Source organism: Akebia trifoliata, chromosome 8, assembly GCF_017979445.1.
Source record: "Akebia trifoliata isolate Shusen 1 chromosome 8, ASM1797944v1, whole genome shotgun sequence".
In the NCBI taxonomy this organism is placed as follows: Eukaryota; Viridiplantae; Streptophyta; class Magnoliopsida; order Ranunculales; family Lardizabalaceae; genus Akebia; species Akebia trifoliata.
Genome location: NC_141382.1, coordinates 40252646 through 40280439, shown reverse-complemented (window position 1 = coordinate 40280439; position 27794 = coordinate 40252646). Strand labels below are relative to the sequence as shown.

Here is a 27794-nt window from a genome sequence, read left to right as displayed (position 1 = left end):
CTTAATAATCGTTATAATGACAATAAATAAATTCTAGTATATAATATGTAAAATTACCTTCATATTTTATTTTATTTTATTTTTTCAGAAATTACATTCGTAACATTCTCTTTCGAACTTCAAGTTTCTGAAAATTGTTGTTGTCATCTCTCCATGATTTTTGCCATAAATTTTCATGGCATACCCATACCCATATTTCTTATATCGAGTGTTATAGACTAATCCTTTGCCCATTTACAATGCTTTTGGTGTGAATCTTGTAGCAATGCATGTGTAGTTGGGATGTATTTTTATTTTTTGACAACCTCAATTATTGTTGTTAACAGGTACAAGAGATGATAGAAACAAATGTTTCTCAGTAATGGAACACATGTGGTTTATGATTTATCCCAGATCATTCAATAGAGATCATAGCTTACAATAATCCAGTCGAGTCAAGCTTCATTTAAATGGTTTCATGGGTTGCAGCTAAGGGTGCAAAACTGACCTACAGGCCCATGGACTGTCCTGGTAGAAATTTTCTTGGCGGCAAGCCTGGGTGTAGCCTTGGAAGCCCATCCCAAAGCCTGACTTGAATCGGACCATCCTTGAACCCCCCCCCGGGACCCAGCAAAAGTAGTCAATCTTCAGCCTACAATGAAAAATTACTTAAAAGGACCCTGGTGGAGGAATTTTTTTTCTAAATAACACCTAAGTTTTGGGCGGTCTCTTAATTGTCTATTTAGTAAACTTTTCTTTTCTTGACTGTCCCTCGACCTCATCTCCCATACTTCTTACGATCCAATGCCCTAACCATTTGAAATCATTGTTTTTATAAAATAAAATAAAAAATAAAATTTTGATATCTCAATTGAATTTCAAAGACTCCATTCTATCAAAAAAAATTTAAGAAGGAAGAAGAAACCATTTTAAATATTTTGTACAAAATTAAGATTTTTTTTTCTTAATTTTTAGATGAAAATCAATTAAGAATGGTTCTTTTGATTTGAAATCAACTAAACAAATCTTCTCAAGTTTTTAATTGATGTTTCCTTATATTTTAGTTGAAAAAATTCAAAAATGGGTGGATTTTACCATAGTTAAATAAAATGGTCCACTTGACAATTAAGAAAAAAAAAAAAGTTGTGAACCCACAATAAATTAAAAGTGGTTTCACTATTAATGAGGGACCATAAAAGTTTACCAAATGTCCTACCAAACTACCACCTAGAACTTGGACTATTTAGAAATAAATCTCTCCACCAGGGTCCCATAAGTAATTTTCCCAATTTTGTTTAATGTGGTAATCTTAGCTTCAATTCAATGTTTTAAACCCCCTTAAATCATCTTAGAAAATCCATGATTTTTCAATGCAAAATCCCAGAATCTTTTGCTTCAAAAACCCTATCTTGAGGTTTGAAGGATGAAGTAGAAAAAAGAATTTTCTTCTATGACCGCACCTCCATTTGGGACCCAGAAAAATTGTCAGAAGTCACCCACAATTTCAAGAGTTCAATATATATATAGGGTAGTGTTCGGCAGCCCATGCGTTGACTCCCTAAAGTTGACTGCCGAATGCCGCCCATATATATATATATATATATAAAGGTAATTTTTCTGCGTTGGATTTAAATTTAAAAGAAGGTTTTCTTTTTCTCTTTGAATTTTTTTCTTTGAACTTTAGAATTCCAACTTTAAAATTATAAAAAAGGAATTTTTTTTATCCGATGCCATACAGATGCAGAACACAAAAATTCAAGAATAAACTTTTCTGCTTTGGATTTATATTTTAAATCTGGGAGTTTAATGCCCTAACATTTTAAAAGCTTTTTTTTTTCTTGGCCATTATTTTTTTTTATAGTGTACACACTAGACAAGAATATTTATTTTTAAAAAAATCCATATCAAACATAAATTTAAAAAACAAAACAAATTGGTGAAACACTTAACACAACTCAAAAAAAATTAAAAATAAAAATTGCTGCAACACCAATACCTAGAAGGCTAATTCCAAGACACTCTTTACAAGGTCACAAGGCTATTCCGCCCAATAATTTTACTCTGGCATCCATCTCATCGTTTTTTTTTTTCCCCAGTGAATATTTTACTGGACCGACCAGAAACCCTAACCCCCTACTACAACCCAAGAACAAGGCATAAGATTATAACATGGAATTAAATATTCACAGGAAGAGAAAAGAGAAGAGAGAAGAGATGGGTGTCTCTTACCACACAAATCAGAGGTTGTGATCACCCTCATCTCGCCTGCCCCCCCTGTTTGACATGTTTTCACCCCACTTCTCGCTCCATTGATTGTCCATGGCCCTCGTCTGCTCCAACGTCAAAACATGTCAAATATTACATTCACCATTTGTTACAAAAAGAGTTAAACTTCTGCTGTTATAGAAAAACTTGTTAAACAAACAACTACCCCAAAATACCGATCTGTTGAACAGTGGGAGAACTATGGATGTAACACGGGGCTTAACTGGGGTATGAAACACCTGAGAGAGTGGAGGAAAATATTCACTCAACACTCTCCTTCAGTCCTCACCCATAACAGGGTGGAAAGAATCAAGCTCGTGAACCTAGTGCTTTGATAACATGCAAAACCACCAACAACTCCAAAAGACCGATCTGTCAGAGACGGGGAGAACTATGAATATAAGAGGGTCACGGGACTTAACTGGAGTATGGCACACCCAAGAGTGGAGAAAAATATACACTCAACAAAACTTAAAACCAGTGTTCCAAGTTTTGGCTGTGCTAACTCACTGTCACGGCACCTATAGACACTTGTCATACAAATGATAGGACCAGTTATCCTTCTAACATTTTTTTTAAGAAATAAATTATGCAGATCTGGTACTTATCCACGTAAAAACTCCCTTATACTGTCATGCCACCGAATTGTAATTTCACTAGGTTCCTCCTGTGCACGAGTGCCTGGTGGGGATTAACATAAGGACCCCGAAGGCCAAATTGACCATGTATACTTGGTAATGTGTCATCCAGTCCAAGTAAAGAATGTAAAACTTGTTGGAGTACCCAAACCTGACCAGATATACCTGGTCTTTTCTGTTTTTTTTTTTACCAATATATGCTTGCTAGCGTGGGTGTTGATACAAACCATGGTGGCTGTGGCTGTGGCTGTGGCCATCTAAATTGCCTGAAGTAGTGATCTAAGATATATATATATATAGTTAATAGATGATGATACCATAGACCTGGGTTCCATTCCCACCATCACTGAGTTACTGATCTCATTAAAAATAGGCTTACCAATGAAACAAAAAGCAGGTGAAGTTACTACTCAACCCTGGCAAATCTCCCTACCATTTAGGCTTATTCCATTCATCACCTTGAAGCACAACACTACGGTTGGATCCCCTAGTTCTGGGGTTCTGGAAGATTCAATTCCTACTTCGAGAAATGGGGTCCGTGGGCTTTGAGATTTATCCCTTTTTAACTTGATTTTTCATGCTGCCAGCTGTTCATTGCACCATCTCCTCCCCCCACCCCCTTTCCTTCTCCAATTTCTTTGATGGGTTTCCCAATTTCATGATTATTTGTAGGGTTTTCAAATCAAATGGGTATTTGCATTTTTCTTCTACCCATCTCCCAATGATACTTTTTATAGGTTCTCAAAATCACGGTTTCCTGCTTTGGGTTTATCTTACCAGGATCTCTTTCTATATCTGGAATTGCTTACAACTGTTATAAATGTGGTCCGATAAAATGTCTCTCCCTAAGCAATCGCTACTAGCAATGATTCGATTACATGTCCACCGATTGATGATCGTTGGAGTTGGAGGGACCCACAGAAAAGAAAGAGACGAACCCGAGGGGGGGAGAGCTATTGACCACAGTATCTATAAAGCTGCAATAAAGATGCACAATACAACATAAGTCATAGCTTGTATATATATTTATTACCGCTTTCGCCCTCAGATGCATCTGCAAGCCTTGCAATAGCATCAACCAGTGCTTGCTCATGCTCCTGTCATAACCACCAGTCAAGATAGCCTTGCCAAACAAACGGAAAGTGCAACTAATATGAAAAATGCAGTCATTCTTACTCTCAGCATTTTCTTTGCCTTCTCCATCTCAATAGGATCAGGATGACTTCCACCGAAAACCCTCTCCACCTACATGAAATCACCAAAATGAAAACGAAATTTTAAAGAAATAAAACATATTTGTGGTTCACAAAATGGCTCAAGTTGCTCACGCACCTCCTTAATTAGAGTATCTGTATGAAGTAATTTGATATCATCTGAAATCTTCTTTCCAACACCATTCTGAGATGGTGGGAAATCTTTCTTGGATTGACCTTTTGAAGGCACCCTTCCTCTTCCTGCACCTGAAAGGGAACCACCACGACCCATGGACTTCTTAACCCCACGGCCTGGTCCAACATGACTCCCTAGATGAGAAATTCCTGGATCGTTACCGTCCCATTGGATATCCTCGGGAGAAATCTACCATCAATAGATACATTATAAATACAACCATTACTAGAATTGGTACAATCTGCAAATAAAAACATCAGTCTCCTGAAGAAAAAAACACCAGGATGCACCAAATCACAAACATTGCAATGCAAAGGAGATCTGCATTTTCTGCAGTTATTTGGCATGGAGGGATGCATGCCACAGGATTTGGAAGGAGCGGAATTGCAGAATTTTTATGGGAAGGAAAGCACCATGCAAAACACCATTACTTCTGTTTTGTCTTTTCTTTTCTTTTTGGTGTGAAGTCTTTAACGAGTTAAAAGGGGATTTTGTTGTTAGTTGGGATAAAGTGTGTAAATTTCGATGGCAGACTAGGTTTCTTGGGTGTTATTGGGTATTTGGGGTGGCCTCTTCCTCTTGTTTGTACTTCTTTCTAGTTGGTTACCTCAACCAGCTTTTTAATATATTTTTTACTTTAAAAAAAGAAAAAAAAGAAACAAACATTGCAATGCAATTTGAGAATCACACTAATGATAAAAAGAACACATCTTATAGAAGAATTAACTTTCTAGAAAAAAAATTCAAGCTGTAACATAAAATTTGTAACAGATGATAATGCCAAGTCCATGTACTCCAAAGTAAATTTAAAGGTTTCCAATTAAGGTTGTGTTTGATTCGTGGAACAAAATGAACCTCGAATGTCTTTTCCTAAAACTTTCCGAATGTTTGGCGTAATAAAAAAAAATTTAAAACCTTGAAAAGTTACACTTCTTGAACAATAAAAGATGAGAAAGCAATGTACTGACTTAAACTTGGCCAATTATAAATTATAACTATCTCATTATCACTATTATTAATAATTTATTATGTTATGCGGATGGTTACTTTAGTACAAATATCAAAACTATCTCTATTTCTCCGCTCCAAAATGAACTGAGCCAAGTATTTTAGTTGAGTTGAACCCGGAGAGTTGAACATAGCCTTCTCCTCCTTACCCGTATATCTACCAGTTTTTTTTTCTGGATTATCACACACTGCTATCCCAGGTAGGCCCGTCAAGGCGATTCAATCCATAGATATACGTTTGGTGCCACTTTGAACTGTGAATGTCACCAGACCCTGCCCCTCCCCACCCCGGACCCAACCCCTACCCCTCTGCCCCAGAGCAAATTAGGAGACATAGAAGAACACCCCAACAAAATCTTTACTCAATTTGCAACAAAAGAAAAGCAGACCCAGAATCTCCAAAATCACATCTCTTGTGTTATTTCTGAATTGTTGAGTATTGATATTTGAATGGAAATTATTATTTTGCCCTCACTTCCCTTGTCTGACGAGCGCATCTTTTATAATGTTGGTTCAAGAGAAGGATTCCAATGATTTGGATGATGTTAAGGGTTGGTACTCTCACACGAGGTGAAGAGAAGGATATTGGTACAGATTCCCAATCAAAGGCATGATGACCAAAGGTACGTAAAATGAAAATAAAGAAAGAAATGTCCTTAAAGAAAAATTGTAGGCTAAAAAAAAAAGAGTGGATTTGAAAAATAACTCTAGTTTGGCTAAGGATAATGAAATTGTAAGGGGCAAGGGTGAAGCTAATCAAGTGGAAGAGTCATTTTGAAAAAAAAAAAAAAAAAACTGGAAGAGTCAGAAGATTAGGTTTTGGTCACTTGTGACTATAATCCTCATAGGAATTAAATAATTGATAGAAGCATACACCTGTGTGTTCACATAGGTCAGGTTCATCAATTACAAAGGATGCTAGTGTGGTACGGAGTCAATGGACGATAACCATAAATGCTTGTAAGGATATGTTTTATTCCCAGAGATGTTTTGACAGGACTATTCACACATGCAGGGAAATATATTGGGTCAAGAAAAGGAGTTTAGAGTGGGAACTTGTACAAGACACTGGGGAGTGTGATAATTGATGCACATAAAGTAAAATACAAGGTTGGCAAATAAGCAATAAAGCTTTAAGGACTTTCATATAAGAAATTTGTTGCAACTAGAGTTAATACACAAAAGACTCGCATCAAGAAGATGTGCCTAATCACGAAAATGGTACTAGTAGTTCAGTTCAAGCTTGCTTTGGACTTGGTAGATGATTAATACAAATGATGGCACCCACAATTATGCAGACAATTTTTGTTGAGTAACTCTGGTAGTTTGGCTGAAGGTGGGGTAAACTTTGACTATCACCAATTGAAGTCTGTCTGGTTTTGGAACTGAATCTCAGCCCATTATCTTCCCAGATGGTTGTTTCCTGAAGGTAAGTATGTTGATTACTGCACTGCATGGAAACAAATTTTTCCCCCTTCCTATATATGTCGCCAGGCCTAAGAATGACGAGAACTGGACTCATTTTCTAGAGACCTTGACCCCTTATCTTCATCATGATCAACCCCAAAAGATTGCTTCCAATGGGCAGAAGGGGTTAATCAATGCTATAGATAAAATTTTCGTGGGTGTACAAAATATATTTTGTTTACCACATGTATATAAGAACTTCAAAGAAAAACATTGGGGTACAAGACTCAAAAATCTGCTATATGGAGCTGCTCATGCAGGGAAACTAATGGACTTTGAGAGGTATATGCATGCCTTAAAAGGAAAACTCTCTGGCCACATTCAATTGGACGAATGTCATTGGACCTGTACATTGGAGTAGGTCTCATTTGGTATAATGTTGGATTGTGAATGGAAACATAATAACATGTTCGAGTCCTTCAAAAACTGGATTCATTTGAATCAGGGATCTATCGGTGACATTTTTTTTTGAGCGATATCATTTGATGTTAATGAATTTAATTCACCATCATAGAGGGATTCATCACCCAACATCTCATGTGTTGAAAATGGCACAGATTTTAGGCTTATAGTCTACATTTTTGAGAAGACATGTTTGCCTTGAATGACGGCGAATGACAGATCTGTGGCTTGCCCTGCATGTCATCAAGAATAATAGGCTCCCTTGGGCATAGTAAATTCATGTTGACACTCTAATAATTGATCATTTGATTACTTATTATTTTAATAATATGGTTTATTCCAACTTGCAGGTAATGTAGTGATTACCACATGGTGGCATGATATTAAGTTACTTATTATGATGGTTCCATGGTTGGTACAGTTATTGGCTAGTATTTTGATGGGTGGGTGGGGGTGGATTATGCATGGTTGTGGAGTGGATTTCTAATGTTAAATAGGTGGTTTTCTGATTGGTAGGTGGATTTATGGTGGGGTGGATCACGCATGGTTCTGTGACTTTATTTGTGGATGTGTAAATTTAACCCTTACTGTTATATTTTGGTGATAGACCTTACTGGTTGTGGTAGACCTTTATAGTATTAAATTTTGACATATTTCCATGAAATATAAAAAAATATTTCCATTTCCTCAAGTTCCGAAATGAAATTTAACCGACAGTTTCTTTTTGTATATATTTCAGTGGAAATCACTATTCATTTCACGGATGAATAGTGAATTTCGACCAAAATTATCTTTTTTTTGAAAAAAATTATAACTGCTTTTAGAAAGAACTAATAAATTACACGTAGTATTTACTAATAAAAATTGCATATAACATTCATCCGTTAATATAAATGAATTACGATTAATTAGATATCTATATCATCTTATTTTAATATATTATAAGCATATTAATACATTTATATAAGCAAGCATACAATCAACCATGTTTCGATTAGTTGGATACATTAGCAATTTATCCATATACTTAGTCAAAAAATAAAAGAAATATAATAATGCACGAATGCAATACTTAATAGTTTCTTCATTTTAATGTCTTACATATTAAGTTGTATGTAGTTAATGCAACATTATTATTCTTCTTTCCAATGTCAGCCTCTCAATACATGTGTGTATGTGTAACAAAATGTAGTTGATATTCAATTTCACACTCCATATGGCAGTTTATTGGATTTTGATGGCTTAATGAGTGTGTTTTAATGCCTAGTTTATTGCATTTTAATGTCTTACATATTAAGTTGTATGTAGTTAATGCAACGTTATTATTCTTATTTCCAATGTCAGCCTCTCAATACGTGTGTGTATGTGTAACAAAATGTTGTTGATATTCAATTTCACACTCCATATGGCAGTTTATTGTATTTTGATGGCTTAATAAGTGTTTTAATGCCTATTTTATCATTTACTACGGGTTCAATGAAAATTTCTTCGATATTTCAATCATTTCCAAAAATTGCATTCATTTCCACACTAATCGAAATGTTTCCATTTCTAGACTAACCGAAATGGACACCGAAATCGAAATTTAAAGTTCCAGGTTTCTTATTGGGTCTATCATCTTCAGTCGAGTTGCACATGAACTATTCATGCTTGGATCCGTTCACATTGTGAAGTTGATCCGTAGTGCCTGGGTGTCATGGTCATGTACTTAGAGTCTTGAGTCTAATGTATAAGGCCATATGCCAATGTAAATATGTGTGTGAAGAGTCCTTGTACATATGCTTTAGTATGAGTACTTTGTAAATGGGCCACATGGTTGGGCTTTGGACTGACGATGGGCTTCCATAAAGCCCAGTATGCCTTGCCAGAAGATTTGATGTTTCCTTATGGTGAAGAGCAAAAGACTTAGCATACACTTTGAAGGAGGGTCATGGTTCAGTGCCCAAGCCCAGCCTTCACCAAGCATGTCGAGAGCATACCAAGCCACATGCCAACGTGTCCTTAGCGTACGAGTCACCTAATATCAAGTCCATGTACCCTGCATTGCCTTCTAAGTTATCATATTAATAAAATTGCCTTCGGGCTTCGTTATATTGCTATTGTCTTCTTGTGTTGCACATGTATGTGTTTGGGTATTTCCAGGCTTGCTTGCAGGACACACAGTTAGATATCTCAAAGAGCATGACTGTGACATGGGGGCAAAGTTGGTTAGTAGGTTATTTCAGTATCCTACTGTTAGTAAGAACCTATTGTTAATGCTAACAGGTTTGGTTAGGAGGCTATTTGTAGGTTTGGGGTTTGTATTGATGGATGGATACTAACCTAATGTTATAAATAACACTTGCTATCGTTAGTGCATCGACAACAATTGTAATATTAGAGAATGTGGGTCTGTTAGTGCATTATTAAAAAAATAATATTTAGTGCTCTTGTTTGCAGGTTTCAGTAACCTACTGTTAGTACAAATCTATGTTAATGATAGGAGGTATGGTTATTTGAAGATCTGGTATTTTTTTCATTTAGGTGAAATGTGATGAATGAGTTGAAAATGTGGTCGGATTTTTCGCGGCATTTATAGGTAACTTAGGTGCACCAATACTCATCTTCTTTTTTACTGTTAATACTTTGAGTGTCTTTGAATAATATTATTGAAATTGCATATTTGAAGATTAAACGATTAAAACAGTGGAGATTAAAGATTAGGTCCCATACATTTGAGAAGCTGTATTAGTCATTTAAATCTAAAGTACGGTAACGGTTATGTAAATGTATAGTACCAACCCAGGGCGACATAGTAATTCATCAATGTTAGAAATCAGATCAATTAATTAGGAAGTTCTTCTGAATGCCATCACGTGTTTTTTTGGGGAGGGAAGGTGCCCTCAAAGATCTCGGCTTTTGTTTGGTTGGCAGCTCTGGGGAGATTTCCAATGTTGGAACAGTTAATGAGAAGAGACATGGTATCTCCCAATCAGTGTGGTTTTTGTAGATTCTGTGGAGAAACAGAACACCTTTTTTCTACATGGCCATGTTGCCTATCAGATTTGGACGCGCTTTCTCTCTCTTTTTGGGGTAGTGGGCTGCCTCCCTTCCTCGATTAAATCGTTGTTTGAATCTTGGCTTGCTTGGGGTAGCTCATTCTCGTTGTCCAAGAGGATTCTCTGGTGTTTAGGCCCATTTGTGTTTTGTTGGAACATTTGGAAAAAGCGAATAATTCATAGTTTTGAGGGGAAGGAGTCTGATGATCAAGCTCTGGTTTTATCTATTTTGGCTCTTTTGTTCTTGTGGAGCAAGCTCTTTGAGGAGTTCAAAGGGGTCTTTATGAGGATTTTATTGTTAGATGGGAAAGGGTTTGTAACTTGTTTGTAGGTTAGCTCTTGTATTGGGGTTTTGTTCTTTACTTTTGGTTGTCCCTTTGTACCCTTGGGATGGTCACCTCAACCTCCCCTTTTCCTTTTCATTTTAATAAAATTATCTTTATCTATCAAAAAAAAAAAAAAAAAAAAATTCAGATCAGTGTCTTAATTCAAATCTTTGATTAAAATTAGTGTTACAGTTTATCAAGAACATGCAATTGTACACATTCAATTGAATTTAATGAAAATGCTACACTTCTATTTAATCTTAAAGTTTGGCATTTGTTTACATTTTTTACACACTTGCTTTACCTGCAAAGTTTGAACAAAACTCATCCGAATCGACTTCAGAGGTCACTTTAATTTTTCTCACACCAATGAAACCTACAGAACCACTATTATTTGTATCAGAAGAGGTAGATGCCACGTTTTCTATAGGTTGTTTTATAGCATCCCTCAATCATTGGAAGTCTCCGCAAAGTTGGCACTTCAAAATTTTTTGTCCAAGGCTATGTGATTGCTTTGAAGTCAATAACTTCCAAACACTTGGGCAAATTGAATTCCTACAAGGTAGATGAACCCAAGGGTATTGTCTAACCCAATGAGTGGACTCTCCACATGCAAAACACTGAAACTGTCAAAACAAGAGAATAAATCCAAATTAGTTTTACCCCCTCTTGTAAATATGATAATTAGTGTTACCCCTCTCTCTCTCTCTCTCTCTCGATGAACAAATCTAATAGCCCTAGCCCTTGGTAGAACAATACTGAAGATTGTGAGCAGGAAATATACAAAATAACTTACCCGGGCGCTTTCACCATGACCCATTGCACAAAAGGATGGTTTCAAAGTGAATTTCACATTGATTAATGATTAATGTAATATGGAGTTCATTAATGGCAGAAATCAGAGTAAAAGGAAGGATGGAGGATGGTGGAGTGGGTGGATTGATATATGACGCATTTCCTAACAAAAATAGGTAAGGATGATGAATCAAATTGATTCCATGCAAGCTGATGCAAAAACCCTAAAAAATGAAGTTTTGGAAGAAAAAAACCTTTGTTTGATGAAGAAGATGAACAAGATTGGATTGACTAGTGTATATTTAGCCTCGATTTTTTTAATGTGCATGACAGCATTTTAGTATATTTATAATTGGTCATTATTGATAAAATCACAAATTGACCATAATGCACTGCTAATCAATGATGGTCAGATTTGGTCAAGACGGAACCCTCATCTTGCACTTTGTGTGTGTGTGTGTGTGTGTGTGGGGTGGGGGGACGGGTATCCCCAATGTTGCCCATTTAATAGGGGTTACTAATAATTTACCTAATATATTATTGTGTAGTGTCTTGAACGATCAACGAAGGGAAAAGAACAAAGAAGGTATGAATATGTTCTTGATGGGTTCGAATGTTGTGACACTCGATCACATCAAGGATTTTTCACATACAATTTAGAACGGACTAGACAAGTGGAATAATGACCAAGGAAAGATTTCCTCAATAAATTGGAGTATGGATGAGTCTAACAAATCTCAAAGCATAAACTGAGTGCTCAAAAGAAGGGTATGGGTTTGTTTTCCAAGGTCTGGGGTGTTCTAGAAGAGTTCCAAGGATTCACTTCATAGTTGTTCATGATAGTGGAGTGAAAGGGTTTGGGAGCTAGAAACAAGTGTTTCTCTAGTACTTGCACGATTTTCATAGAGATGTTCTTGATCATCAGTACTCATGAACGCAGCCCTTAGTGTGAACTACTTAAGTTCTTGTATCTTTAGGTGGTTGTTAATTTTTTTTATTTCTCAAAGTTTTGTTGTTAGAATTATAAGTGGTTTCTTGGAGATCTTGGGCTTTCTGTACCTTTGGTCAAATCTGAACATAGAGTTTGCGAGAACTACTTTCGATGACTTTGTTTTTAGATAGAATTCTTTTTGTAATCATTGATGTTTTGGAATTTTTGCATTCGTTTTTGCTTTTCTTTGAGGGGCTAACCTCAGCCTTCTCTTCTTGTATTTTGTTCCTCTCCTTTCTTCAATATATTTTTTACTTATCAAAAAAAAAAAATTATAAGTGGTTTCTTGATATTATTCCAACCATGTTGAGGCACTCTATTCCAACAATCATCAACACCGCCTATCACCCTCCCACCTCCTACACCACCAAAGCCTCTACCCCCATGCAGACACTATCAACACCTCCCTCCCTCCCCCCCCAAACACACACACTCAGTCACCACTTCTTGCCCTCACTGCCACCACCACCACTTATCTCCCCTTCTTTTTGCTTCTCTTAGCATGTCGTCCAACCTTCGAATTGGAAATCTGTATTTGAAATTATCTTGCTTCTTGTCACGTAGTTGTCAACACTCCACGAACCATTTTTCTTCAGTGTAAGCAAAGTACATACAACAAAAGGGCTCTTACTTTCACAAACAAGTCCATTTGCAATCAAATAATTGAAATTAAGAGAAAAAGATTAATTTCATTTAATTAGTCCTAATCAGGCTTAAAAGGTATTACATAATCATAAGAGAGGAAAAGACTAAAAAGGACATATATAAACTTATTCTAACACTCCCCCTCAAGTTGATGCGTGAATGTCAACAACACCCAACTTGGACAGAACACCTTCAAAGGTAATTTTACTAACACCTTTAGTAAGAACATTAGCAAGTTGTTGAGATGTAGGAACAAAGGGAGTACAAATTTGTCCAGAAATAATCTTTTCTCTAATAAAATGACGATCAACTTCGATATGCTTCGTTCTGTCATATTGAACTGGATTTGCCGCTATGTTAATAGCTGACTTGTTATCACAATATAGTAAGAAAGGGACTGGCACAGGAAGACACAAGTCAGCTAATAAAATCTTGAGCCACAACAACTCACACACTCCAAATGCCATAGCTCTGTACTCAGACTCAGCACTCGACTGAGAAACCACATCCTGCTTCTTACTGCGCCAAGTTACCAAGTTACCACCAACTTTAGTACAGTACGCAGAAGTAGAACGTCTATCAGTCACTGAACCAGCATAGTCTGCATCTGTCCATGCCTCAACACGCAAATGACCATGATTACTGAACAAAATACCTCGACCAGGACATCCCTTCAGATATCTAAGAATACGATAGACTGCAGTAAGATGAGATGTTCGAGGCGAGTGCATAAACTGACTTACAACACTAACAGCATAAGCAATATCTGAACGAGTCATAGACAAATAAATCAATTTTCCCACAAGTCGCTGGTACTGCCCAATATCCGACACATACTCCCCCTCAGAATCAGCCAACCTGTGATTCTGCTCAATAGGAGTATCAACGGGACGAGAACCAATCTGACCGGAGTCAGTGAGTAAATCAAGGACATACTTTCGTTGAGAAACAAATATACCAGATTGGGACCGCGCCACCTCAATACCTAGAAAATAACGAAGATGCCCAAGATCCTTAATCTCAAATTGACGGCCTAAGTAAGTTTTTACCTCAGTAATACCAGTCATATCATCTCTAGTAAGAACAATATCATCAACATAAACAATCAGAGCAACAGTTTTTCCGTGGGAGTGACGCAAGAAAAGAGTGTGATCAACAGAGCTCTGATGGAAGCCAAACTGATACATGGCCTTAGTAAAACGCTCAGACCATGCACGGGGAGACTGCTTTAGACCATAAAGAGAACGGCGAAGACGACAGACATGTGTAGGAGAGGCAGATGTAAGAAACCCAGGAGATTGGACCATATAAACCTCTTCCTGAAGATCACCATTGAGAAACGCATTCTTGACATCTAACTGATAGAGAGGCCAACCTTTGATAGCGGTAACAGAAAGAAGAACGCGAATGGTGGTCATTTTGGCAACCGGAGCAAATGTCTCTTGATAATCAATTCCATAAGTCTGAGCATAACCTTTGGCCACCAGACAAGCCTTATACCTACCAATAGAACCGTCTGGATTATGCTTAAGTGTGAAAACCCAACGACATCCCATAGCTTTCCTTCCAGGTGGGAGAGGAACAAGTTCCCAAGTCTGAGTCTTTTCAAGAGCATTCAACTCATCAATCATAGCTGCTCGCCACTAAGGATGAGCAATAGCATCTGCAACAGTACTAGGAAGAGAAACAGCAGAGACAGAGGCAAGAAAACTCCAATAGGAGGGTGAAAGTGCAGAATCAGATACATAATTAGAAATAGGATAAGTACAAGTGCGCTTACCCTTACGAGTGGCAATAAGACGATCATCACAGGGAACAGAAGGTAACGGATCTGAAGGCAAAGAGGCGAGCTGGTCTAGCGTAGAAGTGATGGTAGTATCGCGTGGACGCAGAGAGTAAACCTGCAGAGGAGGAGGTGACACACTTACAGGGGGTGGAGAGAAGGGTACAGGTAAGGGAACAGGAAGGGTATCATCCGGGGAATCGAGAGGAAACCACTCAGACTGAGTGCCAACTAACCCAAAGTAGTATGAGGTGTGCTCAAAGAAGGAAACATCCCGAGAAATGAAACGCCGTCAAGAAGGAGGATGGTAACACCGGTAACCTTTCTGGGTAGATGAATAACCCAAAAAAATACATTTTATAGCCTTGGGGTCAAGTTTACTACGAGTTTGGTCAAGAATTTGAACAAAACACACGCACCCAAACACACGTGGAGAAAAGGGAAACAAGGGACGATCCTGATCGAGCTGAGAAAGAGGCGTGGCAAACTGAAGAACGCGGGAGGGGGTGCGATTAATAAGGTAAACAGCAGTAAGAACAGCATCGGCCCAATAAGATTGTGGCACGTTCATACCAATAGAAATGACCCGAGCTAACTCTAGAATATGACGATTTTTTCTTTCTGAACGACCATTCTGCTGAGGGGTCTTAACATTAGACATTTGATGCTCAATGCCAGACTCTAGACAAAGTTTTAAGACCTCGCTATAGGTGTACTCAATACCATGATCAGAACGAAAAGTCTTGACGGTACGATCAAACTGGGTATGAACCATAGCAAGAAATTGCTTAAAGATTCCACAAACTTCACTCTTGTGTTTCATAAGATAGACCCAAGTGGTACGACTATAGTCATCAATGAATAAGACAAAGTAACGAAAATCAAGAGTGGATGGGACCGGGGAAGGACCCTACACATCAAAATGAATTAGGTCAAATATAGCAGGTGCAACAGTATTCATACTAACAGGATAGGAAGAACGCACATGTTTAGCTAATTGACAAGTTTCACAAGAAAAATCAAGCAAATTGTTATTAAATAAAACAGGGAACATGTGTTTCAAATATCCAAAAGAAATATGGCCTAAACGTAAGTGCCAACGCATTACAAGAGCCTTATTAGATTGACTACTACAACTAATCTGGGAAACAGAATGGGTGCTAGGTAAACCATGTACGTCCAAGAGATACAGTCCATTTTCTTCACGTCCAATGCCAATCGTCCTCTTCGACTCCAGATCCTGAAAGATACAATGAGAGAGATAAAAAATTACACTGCAATTCAAGGTTTTGATAATACTACTAACAGATATAAGATTAGTAGTGAGTTGAGGAACATGCAGTGTATTAGTCAAGGATAAAGAAGATGTAATAGGAAAATGACCTTGACCAGCTATAGAGGACAAAGAACCATCAGCAAGGCGAACCTTACGATGACCAGAACAAATACTATAAGTTTTGAATAGGGATGACGTACCGGTCATGTTATTGGAGGTACCAGAATCAATGATCCATGGTGAGGAAGTGGTGGAAACACTGTGTGCAGATGCAAAAGTACCTGAGTGAGCGAATGTAGAGACCGACTGAGATGAAGTCTCCATCTGATTGAAGAATTTCCTGAACTTGTCAAGCTCAGCCTGGGATAGAGATACCAAATCTGATGAGGATGTATTAGCTGAAGGAGGTGGTGAATCAGTAGTCGACTGAGAAGTTACATAAGCTGAAGATCGTTGAGACTGTTGTCGTTGCTGATTAGGACGACCATGAAGTGCATAACATCGAGCCTTCACATGACCCAACTTTCCACAATGATCACACTTATGTCGTTGACGGGTAGACATAGTCCCACTGGGGTTTTGTGGAGACGATAGGCGAGCAAGTATAACGAAATGATCTCCCGAAGAATGAGGTATGACGGCTGCGCGACGACTCTCATCAGCCAAGACATAAGAATATGCGGTATGTAAAGACGAAAACGGATCCATACCCAACAAATGAACTCTCGCATACTCAAACTCATCCCGAAGACCAGCTAAAAACTGAAAAACCCGATTCTTATCCAAAATCGACGAATATGACGTCTCGTCAAAAGAGTCCTTCCAGGCATAAGATGAGGAATAGAAAGACAACTCTTCCAATCGAGCACGTAACTGTGATATATAGGTGGTAACTGAAGAGTCTCCTTGTGAAAGATGAGAAATCTCACGCTCCAAGTTGAAAATCCTAATATTGTTCTGACGTTGCGAGTAAATGCTCTTTGCGGAATCCCATATCTGTTTTACTGTCGAGGAAAACATAAAACCAGCTGTAATGTGTGGTTACATAGAAGTAACCAGCCATGAACGGACCATAGAATCATTAGCAAACCAATGGGAGTAGGAGTTGCCAGTCTGTGAAGGTTGTTTGTCCGCCCCCGTGAGGTAACCAATCTTCCCTTTTCCACCAATGAACATTTCAACTGATCGTGCCCAAAGGAGATAATTAGGACCATCTAATTTCATTGTAGTAATCTGAATGCCTGAAAAATCAGTTGAGTGAGAAAGCGGACCACTCAATCCATTACTATTACCAGTGATCGAGGACGAGGATGTCTCAGAAGCCATCGAATAATCCGAATACTATGGTTGGAAACGAGTTCACGTAAGATGAGGACACAACTCCCTAGGATATAGTGATCGCAACACCCGTGAAAAAACAATTAAACACTGTTAAATCTAATTAAACACTGCTGTGGGTTATCCGAGCAGTCAATCTCGCAAGTGTAGAGTCTCTAGCAGTAATATTGCTGGTAGAACAGTCCCAAATAACATCTTGCTGTAATCACAGACCTCCATAGATGTTCAAAACAACTGCCGCCATCCTCATATGACCCTGACGATGATCGAATCAGCCAAGAACAGTCACCTGCTGTGATTTAGGAGCCCAGATGGCCACCCAAAAGTGTCGCACGAACTGAAGCAGTCTTATAACAGCAATCTGCTGTTTCGTACAGGACAGGGAGGTCACCTACTGTGATTTAGAAACCCAGATGGCCACCCACAAGTGTCGCACGAACTAGAACAGCCACCTACTGGTGTCGCCTGCTCAGAATCATCAACCTGCTGTGATCGCAGGGCTCAAACAGCACTTACCAACGTTGTATGAGGCAGACTTTGATCGCAAGTGTTGAAAGAGGCTGTTTTCAGAGTCGCAAGGCTCGAAGACATCCACTTTGGGTGTCGCAAGGCTTAAACAAAGCCACTAGAGGCATCGTAATCCTCAAACAACACTACTGCTGTGAACACAGCCTGATCGTAGGCTCTGAATGGGTGTGAACTCCCTATCGCATGATGCAATAGGGTTGTATAGTGGCTGAGAACCCCCGTAGGGGTGATACGAACTGTAGACGAGTGTGTGTGTGTTGTTTTAACGAAGATTAGTCACTAGTTTGTCACAGAAGGAGTGGAAGATCGATGGAGGTAGAGAGAGAGAGAGAGGCTCTGATACCAAATTGAAAGTAAGAGAAAATGATTAATTTCATTTAATTAGCCCTAATCAGGCTTAAAAGGTATTACATAATCATAAGAGAGGAAAAGACTAAAAAGGATATATATAAACTTATTCTAACACAACTCTTCCACTTGTTTTTCCATCCTAGATCTATGATTTTAGTGAGATCCAATATGCTGCTTAGTTTGGTAAAACCACCCCCATGACCACATCAAATGGCATGCTGTATACTCCACATTGGCGCCTTGGGTAGATTGTTTTTTTTTTATTTTTTTTGGATTGGTATGGAAAGAAAAAACAGCAACATCAACCGGGCAGGTCAAGATGACCCACCCAAGGAAAATAAAGGAAAAACAACAACTTAGGAAACTGAAATGTCACAAAATGCTCGGGTAGATTGTTGTTGTCTTCGATTTGTTCCTCCAAAGTCCTTTAGACCAGCACATAAACATTTCTGGTGTCTTACCTTTCTTTATTGAAAGATCAAGAAGGCATAAACATTAATACATATACCTATCTAGAGAATACATATCATCCCATACACAGATCACGTTAGAAGTTTATGAAGGGACGGAAGAGTGAATAAAGTGTTATCTTCACAATCTTAAATCAATACGTAATTTATTCCTATGCACAATTTTAAAGTACTTTTTATTCAATGACAATTGCAGCATAAATATAGAATTGCAAATTAGCTGTGGAGAAAATAGGCAAGATAAAATAATTTATAATTTTAGATCATAGGAAAAAAGAATAAGCTTTACCTCTTTGAGATTAACCCATTCCCATGTCTCATCCAGTGTATTCATATCATAGACCAGGGCATGTCGGTCCTGACAATGATTCGAAAATGGTAAGGCAGTCTACTACCATCGTTCAATACAGAAAGCATACGAGGCCAAACATCAAATATACCCTTGTAATTAGGGGTCATCTTGACCCCATTTTCTTTCAATAAAATTTTTAACTTGCCAAAAAACAAAAACATCAAATATACCTCCACAGGGTTGTAATCGGTTATAACAGCCTCATAGAAGTTGTTATCCTCGGGCCACCTCGTCATCACTTTGCGTCCAACTAATGGATTAGAGGGTGCTGCTTCAGCAGTTTCATTTGCCAAAAGGGCACTTGAAGAAACCCGATTAGCAACTTGGCCCCTTCCACTTGGACCAGTAGCAGGGTATATCGTTTTCACTGGAGGTACCCCAGACAATATCTGACCCTGTCGAGAGGGGAGGAGAGGAAGGGGGGCAAAAGCCTATTAATTTAGAATCATTATATTAAAACATTTGTTTAAAAATATTTAACTTACCGATTTAGGCTTCTTGCCCTTAAATCCTACCGCAGCTCCTCGTTTTGCAGTTGTAGATGATGGCTGCATTAAACCAGCTACTGTTTGTGGGTGCAAAGTAGGAGAGGGTACACTCAAGGATAGAGGGGGCACCGACTGTGATGTCTTTTGTTTCTTGCGAGATGCTGAGACAGTGGGACTGGGTACAGGATCATGAGCAAGTTGAGAAGCATTGTGCAAGCCAGGTTGGAGTCCACCTGTCTGCCGCCACTCCCTGATAAAATTATGCAACAACACTTCCAATTAAAATGCAGAAGTCACCAAAACTTGTTGCAAATCTGATGGGTCTCAGAAAAACAAGTTTAATCCATAACATTATCAGACCTTATACTCCGAATGATGTCATCTGCATTAACCCTGCCTAAAAGCTCTCTGTGTTCCTCATTTGATACTCTAAGCTCTTTTCGAAGTTCTGTTATTAAACTTTCCTTCTCCTGAAGAATTTCCAATTCTTAGGTTAGGTAAACAATTTAATACAATGGCATGTAGATGATGCAAAGATAAATACCCAAGTAATGGCATCGGATTGAGCTTTAAAGGCCCGTAGAACCGAACTGTATGCTTCTTGCTCAAGAAGGTGGATCTGAGTCTCCATATCAATATGCACCCTAGGGTATGGGACAGAACCCACAACAGCAGATCTTTTGTTCCCAGCTACACGGACCCCTCTTTGAACTCTATTCTGATGGGATGGTGGAAGATCATCATCAGTGCCTGCAGTCATTTGAAAAAGAACCGTAACTTCGAATAAAATCATGAGATATTTGAGCAGCTTAGTCTAAATGTCAAGAACCTGAGATAAAAGTAAACTTTTACTCCGTTCCTAAAGATGAAAAGTCAGAATAGTGATTCCATTCAAGTAAAATTAATGCAGAATACTGGTATATTGCATAATAATGCTGAAAATTCAGCACAACAAAGTTGGCTGGGCTGGCACTGATGACAGATGAGACAGTATCTTTATCTTCAAAATCAATTAGCTTATTTAATTGCTGTTTAATTATTGTTCCTACATTTCAAGAAGGTGATAGATATTTTTTCTGAAGCATTTGACAAGTAACAACCCATGAGATTAATGACCACAGGAACTCTTTTACAGCAATCTAAGAAGCAAAGAAACATTTTCTGCAAATTAACTGTTGTTATGGCATAGGAATTAATATAATACACTGAAGTAGATTCAGGAATTCCTGGTTTATCAATAGGAAAAAATACAGTGCTTAAATAAAGAGAGCCGCTATTGGCACCCCAACTTTTACTTAGTACAGCCTAATCTTAATTGTGAACAACTGTTGAAGTTGTATGAATTGTGTTATAATGCTATGTACCGATGACGTAATAACTAGAACCAAACTTTTGTAATGTTTGAATGGTGTATTTTAATCTTTAATTAGGGTGTGATAAATAATTTAAGAAATTGGGACGTAATAAGTAAAAGTTGGGGTGCCAATATCAGCTCCCTACATAAAGGAGGGATCAAAATGCACACAGGCATTAAAAATAAATTAACAACACGCCATTGAATAGTCACAGTACCTTTTCTACAATCAAATAAGGAATATTATATAAAACATCCAATTACGGAATATTAGTTAGAAATGAAGAAAATAAACAAAGGAGAGCATCAAATCATTATCCCAAAAGTTTGGCGTTGGCTGAAATAATCTTGTTCTTCCATACACATGGAAAATATGAGTCTATGAAATGAGAGCAGAAGTGGTTCATGTGACAAACAAAATCCTTACTCCTCGATGCCTACACGTCACGCATCACCCACTCATGCAGTGATCACAAACATCGACTTCCACTTCTTGAAGGGGCTATCGCCCATAGGATATACCAATTATATGATCCTAACCATCTAATAAGTGGAATTCTTATTTTTTATAGATCTAACATGTGGAAATCTTTTCTTACAGTAAACCAGCTTTTAGCCACCTAAAACTTCTAGGTTAAGGTCTGATAGATCAACGAGTTTTTTTGCTACACCCATTAAAGAGCAGCATACTAACTATTTGACTGAAATGTTGGAAGTAATGCGAAGGGCGGTTCATGCAAATTAACTTCTATGACTAAAATTCTGTCTACACATCGCATAATCGACATTATCCAAGAAATTGTGATCTGCAACACTACTAGTCTACTATTGTTTCACCATTTAACTCTAATGGAATTATATCTTTTGTCAAGGCTTGTCTCTTAAGATCTTCTCAATACCTAGATCCAATGGAAGTAACCATTTTTAGTTCAGTAGGTGATGGATTGCAGCATAATGGTCATAACATGATAAGCACTATATGTAGAAATAAATAAGTTACTTATATATGGTTAAATCATAAAATGTAGATGTTTGAGGGGGTTATGTGTAATTATTACAAATCCAATATAAAAGATAGAGAGAAGGGGTCGATTAACCCCTAATCTCATCACTTTCCTCTCTACTTTTCTCTTCTTCTTTTGAACTAAAACTTGGTATCAGAGCAGCAATACAAGAGATCTCTACCTCTCTCTTTTTCTGTGCTGCACATTAGGGCTGACATCAACCGTACGGATGCTGACATCAGCAGGTCGCATAGTTGAAGAAAATTAACCAGGTTGTTTTTATTTTTGAGGATTTATGGTGATTTTTGCCCAATTTTTTGAAACCTCGTTGATGTTCGTTTCGTCGATCTCCAACAACAACAAAAAATCGATTTCACAAGAACGATGTATGTGATCGATTGAGGGTTTTTTGGGTGGCTTTCTTGGTTGGATCTGGCTCATATCAAGTTTTTTTAACCAACAAATCCAGCTTTGGGTGTTTTGGTAGAGTATTGAAGTTGGTGCAAGTATCTTTCCCCCATATATCTACTGCCCCCTTTAATTTTCTGGTTTTCTTTGATTTGATCTTCCTTTTGCTACTCCATTCTGCTGGATTTGAATTTGTTGAGGTTATTATGTCTAGAGACAATGGTTTTGTTGTTAGTGGCTCTAATTTGGGTGTGCCCAAGACTATTTCTGTTGTAGGGGGTTATGTTGATAACCTTGGGGCTCATATTACAACAATAAAATTGGATGGTACCAACTTCTTAGAATGGTCTCAGTCTATTAAGATATATATCGGAGGACAAGGCAAATTAGGGTACTTGACAGGTCGTATCAAAAAGCCCGATGAGAATGATCTTATGTATGAGAAGTGTGAACAAGAAAATTTAACTGTAATGTCTTGGCTCCTAAATTCAATGCAAGCTCAACTGAGTAGAAACTATTTATTTTTGGAGACTGCTCACCAGATTTAGGAGAAAGTGACGAGGACTTATTCTCAGAAACGAAATGTTGGTCGAATTTATCAACTTCACCAAGAAGTTCTTAGCCACTTATTATTCAACTCTTCAAGCTCTCTGGGAGGAATTAGATCATTACCAAGTGTTTAAATGGAAGCACAATGATGACGCTGAAGAATTCCAAAAGCTAACTAATCAAAATTGTGTGCTTCAATTCCTTGCTAGATTGCGTACAACTTATGAGTTTGTTCATGTTCAGGTCTTAGGGAGAGATGCGACCCCACCAATCGAGGATGTGTATTCTCTTCTCCAGAGCGAGGAGAGTAGGAGGAATGGTATGCAACCTTCTAGTGATGCCTCTCCTACTGCCTTTATATCTTCATCATGTGATAAAGGGAGATCCAAAAGGCATGGAAAAGGAGGAGATGATAAAGACAAGTTACGTTGTGATAATTGTGGGAGAACTAGGCACACTTGGGAGCATTGTTGGAATCAGATTGGTAGACCAGCCAAGTTCACCAAAGGAAAACTAACTCCTCAACAACAACATCACTCCCATGAACATGTAGCCAATCAAGAGATCATCAATCGCTTGGCTCTTCACAACCACTAGTTTCTACTCCACAAGTAGTTTCCACATTCACTGATTTTATTGCTTTGTCTGAGCTAACCAATGCCCGAGAGGAAATAAAGCATCTTAGCAAACTTCTTACCAAGCTTAAAGGGCCAATTGGTTCTTCCTCTTTTACCCAATCAGGTATATGTGCCTCTGCACACTTTGCTAGTTTCATATCCTCATGTCCCTCTTGGATTATTGACTCAGGAGCGTTTGATCATATAACCGGTATGTCTTCATTGTTTTCTACTTATCAGTTGTCATCCGGTAGGGAAAAGGTTAAAATTGCACATGATTCTTTGTCTACTGTTTCTGGAAAGGGGGATGTCAAGATCAATGATTCCTTATCCTTAGAATCAATTCTTTATGTTCCCAATATGCCTATTAACTTGCTATATGTAAGTTTTCTTACTAAGTCATTAAATTGTTCTATCACATTCTTACCTGATCGTTGCCTTTTTCAAGATTTGGCTTCGGGGAGGACGATTGGTAGTGATTGAGAAGTAGATGGTATCTATGTCTTGGACTCATCTTCATTGCCTTCTGTAACTTTTCAGTCTATTAATCCGCGTCGATCTAGGAATTAATTCAGTTATGGCATGTTCGCCTAGGTCATTTATCTTTTCCATCCTTAAAAGTTTTTTTTCCCGAGTTGTTCAAGTTTGTGTCCATCTTGAGTCTTTAATGTGAAGTTTGTCAACTTGTCAAGCATTGTAGAAATTTGTTCTATCCAAGTAATAAAATATCTAATTTTTCTTTGCCGTTGGTGTCCGTATATTAATTTAGGCACCTCATCTATGCATATTGATGTGTGGGGACCCTCTCTTATTGTGTCTGATGGAGGCTTCCAATACTTTATCTCCTTTGTTGATGATTACATCAAATATACCTGGAATATCTTATTCGTACTAAAGATGAGGTGCCTATAAGAATAAAAATGATCCACAAGATGATCCAAGCCCAATTTGACATAACTATAAAAGTATTCAAGTCTGATAATGCTCGGGAATATTTTGAAGGTGAATTAGAACAATATTTGACATAATATGGAATTGTCCATCAGAGTTCATGTGCATACACTTCTCAACAAAATGGAGTAGTTGAGCGGAAGAATTGTCATCTTCTAAAAGTGGTGTTTAGCTTACAGTTATCTATGAAAGTTTCAAAACGTTTCTGGACTGATGTTTTACTCACAACCACATATCTGATTAACCGAATGCCATCACGAGTCCTCTAGTTTCGGTCCCCATTGAAGTTGTCGACTCCTGCTCATTTTCCATTTCAATTGCATATACGTGTATTTGAGTGTCTTTATTTCATCCATATTTTTGTCTTAATCAAACAAAATTGGATGCAAAAGCCATTCGGGGTGTTTTCTTAGGATACTCCTTAACACAAAAAAGGTATCAATGTCTTGACTCTTCTACTGGAAAAAGGTGTCACAGCCAATGTTACCTTATTTGAGTCTACTTCTTTTTTCAATCCTCCCTCCTCTCTTCAGGGAGAGCATAATATGGAAGAGAGTCGGTCTTCGTCTGTATCTTTGCCATCACCAATTCTAGATCCAGTTATATCTCTAGTTCCAAATCTAGTTGTGTCTCCAATTCCAAATCTGATTGTGTCTTCTCCCTCTTCTTTGACTCCATCAGGACAGACAGTTGATAAAGACAATGAGCCTAAGGTTTATTGTCGGCAACAGAAAAAAGTCCAACAGGAGGCTCTTGTTGATCATACTAACCGATTGGAATCCAAGGAACCAGTTTCTATTTCTAATGTTTTTAAAACTTGTGATCTTAATGTTCCTATTGCCTTACGTAAAGGAACACATTCCCGCACATTACATCTAATTTCTAACTATTTATCATATTCTTTAATATCTCCTACATATTGTACATTCATTTCTTCCATTTCTTTTGTTCCTATTCCTAAGTGTGTTGCAGAGGCCCTTGAGATACCAAAATGGAAAACATCAATTCAAGAAGAAATGTAAACTCTAGAAAAAAAAATAACACTTAGGAGATGGTGGCTTTGTCAAAAAGAAAAAACCAATGGGATGTAAATGGGTATTTAATATAAAACACAGAGTTGATGGCACAATTGAAAGATATATAAGGCGAGATTAATAGCGACTACACTAAGAAATTTGCTCCAGTTACTAAGATGAATACAATTCGAGTTTTGTTATCGTTGGCAACTAATCTATCCTGACCTCTTCATCAGTTAGACATAAAGAATGCTTTCTTGAATGGAGAATTAGATAAATAAGTGTATATGCATCCTCCAAGTTATTGTGTTTCTCAGAGCGAGGGAAAAGCCTGTAGATTGAGAAAATCTATATATGGGTTGCAACAGTTTCCCAGAGCATGGTTTAATCGTTTCCGCAAAGCTATTAAGCAAGTGGGATACTCTCAATGCCCTACTGATCACATTCTCTTTGTGAAAAGAGACAAAAAGTTCATCATTGTTCTTATTGTTTATGTTGATGACATCATGGTGACAGGAAATTATCCCCAAGAAATGCAAGAATTGAATAAGTTTCTAGCTCGGGATTTGAGATTAAGGACTTGGGAGATCTCAAGTACTTCCTGGGTATCAAGGTTGCATGGTCAAATATATTTATTTCTTAGTGGAAGTATGGGTTGGATCTATTGCAAAACACAGGGAAACTCGGAGCCAAGCCAGCAGACACTCCTATTGATCCTAATCATAAACTTGATAGTAGTGACGAAGAATTGTTGTCAGATATTGGTCAATTTCAGAGAATTGTAGGGCGATTTTTATATTTGTCCTTAACTTGACTTGATATTGCTTATTGCTTATGTTGTGAGTGTCATAAGCTAGTATATGCATTCTCCTAGAATTCCTCATCGTGAAGTTGCAGATTGGGTTTTGCGGTACCTAAAGGGAACACCTAGGAAGTGAATTCTATTTGCAAACCAAGACCATCTTAAGATAGAAGCCTTTACTGATGCGGATTGGGTTGGGGCTAAGGATGATCATAGATCCACAACTAGTTACTGCATGTTTGTTGGGGACCACCTTGTTACATAAAGGAGTAAGAAACAAATTGTTCTTGCTCTATCTAGTACAGAAGCAGAGTATCGAGTAATGGCTCGTGGTACTACAAATAGTCTCTGGCTACGTATCTTATTGGGTGAACTTGGTGTTATAGTAAAGGAACCTATAAATTGTATTGTGACAATAAAGTTGTTATTAATATAGCTCTTAATCTTGTTTAACATGACGGGACTAAGCACATAGAGATAGACAAACACTTCATTAAAGAAAAGATTGAGTCTCAAGTCATGTGTTTACCGTATGTGAAGTCAGAGAACCAGTTAGCTGATATCTTAACTAAAGGAGTTACTAAGAAGAAACTAAATGATGTTCCAAGCAAGTTGGGAATGATTAATATTTATGCCCCACTTGAGGGGGAGTGTAGGAATAAATAAGTTACTTATGTATTAGAGGTTAAATCATAAAATGTAGATGTTTGAGGGGGTCATGTGTAATTATTATAAATTCAATATAAAAGATAGAGAGAAGGGTCAATTAACCCTAATCTCATCACTTTCATCTCTACTTTTTTCATCTTTCTTCTTCTTTTGAACTACAACTCTATACATTAAATAAGCACATTCACAGATCATATGCAAATGAATAATTCACCAGGCCTTGTCCACAAACATCTCATTTTTTTCATAATGTATATAGCTGTACAAACTACAGATAATTCTGCCTATGTGTCATTTCTTTTACACTATATTGTCGGTCTTAGGGAGCGGATTAAGGAGGAGAAGAACATCAAGCCAGCAATTAGTGTAAAGGTTTTGCCACCTCTAAACATGAATCTGACCCTCTGTTTCATGCAGTTCATGCTAGGTGTCCCCTAGAAGCGACACGTTCCCCAGTTAAAGTGGAAAGTATGAAGGGGTCCTCTGAAAAGATGTGCCATAACAGCATTTGGTTGCAAAGAGAAGTAGGCAAGGGTTCTCGTAGTGCGAATAAAGAAGTTAATCCAAATGTGTAGGATTCAACTCGCCACTTGGAATGTATGGAACTTTAGCAATTAAGAGCTTAAAGTTTGTAGATACATTTAAAAAAAAACAAACAACAAACGAATAAGGAAAACACAGAAACAAAAAAAGGAAGATCAACACAATTTGTTTACAAAAGACTAAGCAGAGAGGAGCAAAAGTTAAGAAAATTGATGGATACAAAAACTAATCCACATGAAAAGTCGGAAATATAAAGGTGCAGATATAAAGTAGATAAAGATCCAAAGTATTACTACAGGAAGCGGCTTAAATGGTCATATTGGGCTTACCTTAAATGAAGTAAATTTTATTT

General features: G+C 37.7%; 1 protein-coding gene across 2 annotated transcripts in view; it reads right to left on the bottom strand.

Annotated features, from left to right (window-relative positions):
• Positions 1 to 1865: 1865 nt before the first annotated feature.
• LOC147396809 (protein EMSY-LIKE 3-like) overlaps positions 1866 to 27794 on the bottom strand; it is a 29642-nt gene continuing 3713 nt past the window's right edge. The window contains exons 2-10 of one of the 2 annotated variants that reach the window (XM_086452013.1): positions 20074 to 20279; positions 19890 to 19999; positions 19527 to 19779; positions 19212 to 19436; positions 18979 to 19047; positions 4215 to 4460; positions 4059 to 4127; positions 3916 to 3979; positions 1866 to 2309 (exon numbers count right to left, since the gene is read on the bottom strand). In XM_086452013.1, the coding sequence (XP_086308139.1) occupies positions 2269 to 2309; positions 3916 to 3979; positions 4059 to 4127; positions 4215 to 4460; positions 18979 to 19047; positions 19212 to 19436; positions 19527 to 19779; positions 19890 to 19999; positions 20074 to 20279 (1283 nt within the window). In that variant the 3' untranslated portion in view covers positions 1866 to 2268. Of the gene's footprint in view, positions 2310 to 3915; positions 3980 to 4058; positions 4128 to 4214; positions 4461 to 10712; positions 11139 to 18978; positions 19048 to 19211; positions 19437 to 19526; positions 19780 to 19889; positions 20000 to 20073; positions 20280 to 27794 lie in introns of those variants that run through there. The other variant, XM_086452014.1, reaches the window with a different exon arrangement.